Source organism: Frankliniella occidentalis, unplaced genomic scaffold, assembly GCF_000697945.3.
Source record: "Frankliniella occidentalis isolate FOCC.00 unplaced genomic scaffold, Focc_3.1 Scaffold53, whole genome shotgun sequence".
Taxonomy (NCBI): Eukaryota; Metazoa; Arthropoda; class Insecta; order Thysanoptera; family Thripidae; genus Frankliniella; species Frankliniella occidentalis.
The window spans coordinates 132,958-136,786 of NW_026267183.1; the positions used below are offsets into that span (position 1 = coordinate 132,958).

The window sequence follows — 3,829 nt, forward strand, 5'->3', positions numbered from 1 at the left end:
CCCCTTAGCGTCCGTGCCTACACGCACCCCTATCCCCACGAGTGGTTCCCGACCTGTCGTGGAGCTCGTGTCACTTGTCGCGGGGACTCCTTCAGGTCCTCGGTACCCCCTGCCCCCCCCCCCTCTCTCTCTCCTCCGTGCGACTCGTACGTACGTACGTCTGAGGGGGCGCGGCACAGTAGTAGTGCGCTCTGTGGTGGTTGGTCGGAGTTAACCACCCGACCGAACCCAGTCAAACCCCTCCGGCTCCATCTCCGAGCCGAGCTGCGGGCGTCTCGTCTCTGAGCAGCCTATTTAGCGAGCAACGCCTCCGCCTCGCTCCCCATCTCCCCACGCGTAGCAGCACATGTGGCATATTCCCAACGTTTCTCACGTCATCCACCTCTGCCTGTCGTCACCGATGCGTTCATCACTGAGGTGAAAAACCGGTCTCATTCACCCCGATCATTCGTTGGTGCGGGGGTGAAATGCGTAGAGAAGTCGGAAATTGAAATTATTGTCGGTTCACGTATTGAATGTTCTTCCTCACTGACCACAGGCGCTGGGCAACCACGAGTTCGACGAGGGCGTGGCGGGCCTGCTGCCCTTCCTCCGGGAGGTGCGCGCGCCCGCCGTCGCCGCCAACTTGGACCTCGGCGACGCGCCCGAGCTGCGGCCGCTCGTCCGGCCCTCGATCGTCCTGGACGTGCGCGGCACCAGGGTGGCCGTCATCGGATACGTAACCCCGGACACGGCGGTAAGTGCCAATTAATTAGCAATCTAACGAAGGCGCGGAGCCGCGGGGCGCGGAGCAAAGGCGCGGAGCAGGGCGCGGCGGAGCGATCGGCCAAGCGGCATCCGATAGCGCGACGTTCTTTGGCCCGTAACGACAGCCCCTAATTCCACCCCCTCTACACCCCCACCCCTTGAGCGACCGCCGCCGCCCCCGCCTAACCCCCTTATCTCCCCTATTCCAACAGCCATCACACCAAAATCTCCTTATCCACCAGAACCTCCCCCACGTCGTTCTCTCTCCCTTTCTTTCTCTCTCACTCACTCACTCTCGCTCGCTCTTCCTCTCTCCCCCTCTCGTTGTCTCTGTCTCCCCCCCCCCAACTGCTGAGCTCTGTCGGTGAGAAAACTCCTCATTTACCGGTCCCTCCGCGGCGGCCCCCCTTCTCTTCCCTCTTGCAGACGCTCGCCAAGCCGGAGCAGGTGCGCTTCACGGACGAGATCCCGACGCTGACGGCCGAGGCGGAGCGGCTGCACGGCGAGGGCGTCCGCATCATCATCGCTCTGGGCCACTCGGGCTACCCCATGGACAAGGAGATCGCCGCCAAGGTGCCGCACGTCGACCTGGTGGTGGGCGGGCACAGCCACTCGTTCCTCTACACAGGTGCGGTACACTCCGGTGAGGAGGCAGGCGCAGCTCGGCCACCCCCGAACACACACTACTCCCTTACCCCTTTGCCGCGCAGGTGCCAAGCCGGACATCGACGAGCCCGTCGGCCTGTACCCGACGTTCGTGCGCCAGCCGTCCGGAAGGGAGGTGCCCGTCGTGCAGGCGTACGCCTACACCAAGTACCTCGGCAGGATCAAGATTCGCTTCGACGCCGACGGCGAGATCGCGTCCAGGGCGGACGTCCAGGGCCGTCCAATCCTGCTGGACAGCAGCACGCTGCCGGGTGAGGGATCGTACAGAAAGTACGTCCGTTATTCTCATATTCATTCGGCAAATTAAGGGAACTTAGCGCCTGCTAGTCTCAGGGTAGGCCACACCACAAGGCACGCATGCACTGCAGACAAGATGTTGCCTAGCTACCAGGCGCTATGGGCGCGAGTTGGAGAATGTGAATATGACCTCATCTCTCTCTCTATATGTCTGACTCGCCCTGCTTTCGGTCTCTCTCAGACCCCGTGGTGCAACGCGAGGTGGCCGCCTGGAAGAGTCAGCTGGGCGCCGCCGTTACCACCCCCATCGGCAGGACTCTCACCTTCCTAGACGGCAAGTGCAGGTCCAGGGAGTGCAATTTGGGCAACCTCGTCGCAGACTCCTTCGTAAACTACGTAAGTCTCGAGTGATGTAAATTTGTTCTGCGGACAGTTTCTAGGGAAAGCAATATCCACAAATTTGTTTCAAAATTATTTCGTAGTAAAAATCTTTGGTTTTAACCGATTTTATTTTTTCCAATGGAAAAATATCAGATTCTCGTGTCTAACCCCTTGAGCCTCTTGGGTTGTCTGTCGGCGGTGGCGGTGGCATGGGCCCAAGCGATAGCCATCCTCTCCCAAACAGCGTGCGGCTCTGGCCATGGCTAGCCATGGCGTGCTTGACACTCGTCAAGTGCCGTTAGCCTATACTTGAGTTGAGGCGGTCAACGCGATGCAAGGCCACCACGCCGGACGCCGGGAAAAGACACCGCAAAAATAAAATATGATACACGTCTTGTGCGGATTTTTTTTACAGAGAGCGCAGCAGTACCAGGGACCCGGCTGGACAGACGCAGCCATCGGGGTTCAGAATGGAGGAAACATCAGGACCTCCATTAACAACGAGGGCAACGGTTAGTTGCTCGAAGGCCCGAGCTCAATAAAGGGAATATAAAATTGCTAGGGCTGCACTTTTGTTAATGTTTCTAGAACTTCACCTCTAAAGCAGCCGATGACTATTTGCGCCCCCTTCTGCAGGCACCCTGACGCTGCAGAATATGATGGAGGCCTGTCCCTTCGAGAACTTCTTGGTGGTCCTGTACCTGCCGGGCAGTGTGCTCCTCCAGATGCTCGAGCACAGCGTGTACGGCTACGACCCCACGGGCCAATTCGAACGGGGCGGTTTCTTACAGTATTCGGGTGAGCAGACATCCACATATTGGAAATGTTGAATATTTTACTCGTACTTGTTTGTGGGAAGCTTGACCACCGCCCCCGATGCGCCCGCAGGCATTCGCGTGACGTACGACCTGACCGCCCCCTACGGGCAGCGCGTGGTCGCGGCCTCCGCGCGCTGCGCCAACTGCTCCATACCCAGCTACAGCCCCGTCGACGAGAAGGCCATCTACGGCGTCATCACCACCGACTTCACGGCCAACGGCGGCGACGGCTTCTCCATGCTCACGACTGCGCCCAGCGCCCACCTAGGTGGGTATGCGAGAGAGGAGGGGGGCGGGCTGTCACCAAGGGAAAGTCACCATCACCGAGCTGTGACCGGGACAGACCCTTGGCTAGGAGGGGGCTGTTTCCAGGATGCAGTACCAAGGGGCTGCTGGCAGGTTACTCCTCTCTCTCCCACGTCACCCTACTCTGTCTCCAATAATGCTATCACGGGGTGTTGTCTCTTGTAGAGGTCTATGGGGCCTCGGATCTATCTCCAAGTGCTCTGTTTCCTGAAGGGCGTTGTCACCGGGGCTTAGAGGTCTACGTGGTCTTTCTCCAAGTGCGTTGTTTCCTGAAGTGCGGTGTCATCTGGGCGTTGTCTCTGGTGAGAGATCTGTGCGGTCTACCTCCAACTCCAAGTGCGCTGCTCCCTGAAGGGCGACGTCACCGGGGCTTTGTCGCTGGTAGAGGTCCGTCTCCGAGCCCGAGCAGGGCGCTGCCCCCTGGAGGGCGCTGTCACCGGGACGCTGTCTCTGAGCGGTCTGTCTCCAGGTCGCTGTCATCAAGGGGGGCTGATCCGCGCGCTGGAACGCGACTGTAAAATGAATGGCAAAAGTAAGGTATAATCAGAGCGCCGTCAGCCTTCGCGGCGTGACCGCCCTTGGCGAAGAAGAAGAAGAAGAAGAAGAAGAAGAAGAAGAAGAAGAAGAAGAAGAAGAAGAAGAAGAAGAAGAAGAAGAAGAAGAAGAAGAAGAAG

General features: G+C 59.1%; 1 protein-coding gene across 1 annotated transcript in view; it reads left to right on the forward strand.

Moving 5' to 3' along the window:
• Nucleotides 1-3,829, forward strand: part of LOC113210959 (snake venom 5'-nucleotidase-like) — a 20,694-nt gene that overhangs the window by 14,324 nt on the left and 2,541 nt on the right. Inside the window, 7 exon segments of the mRNA XM_026429170.2 lie at nucleotides 539-736; nucleotides 1,174-1,375; nucleotides 1,458-1,664; nucleotides 1,892-2,046; nucleotides 2,447-2,543; nucleotides 2,668-2,829; nucleotides 2,920-3,117. Of these exon segments, the coding sequence (XP_026284955.2) occupies nucleotides 539-736; nucleotides 1,174-1,375; nucleotides 1,458-1,664; nucleotides 1,892-2,046; nucleotides 2,447-2,543; nucleotides 2,668-2,829; nucleotides 2,920-3,117 (1,219 nt within the window).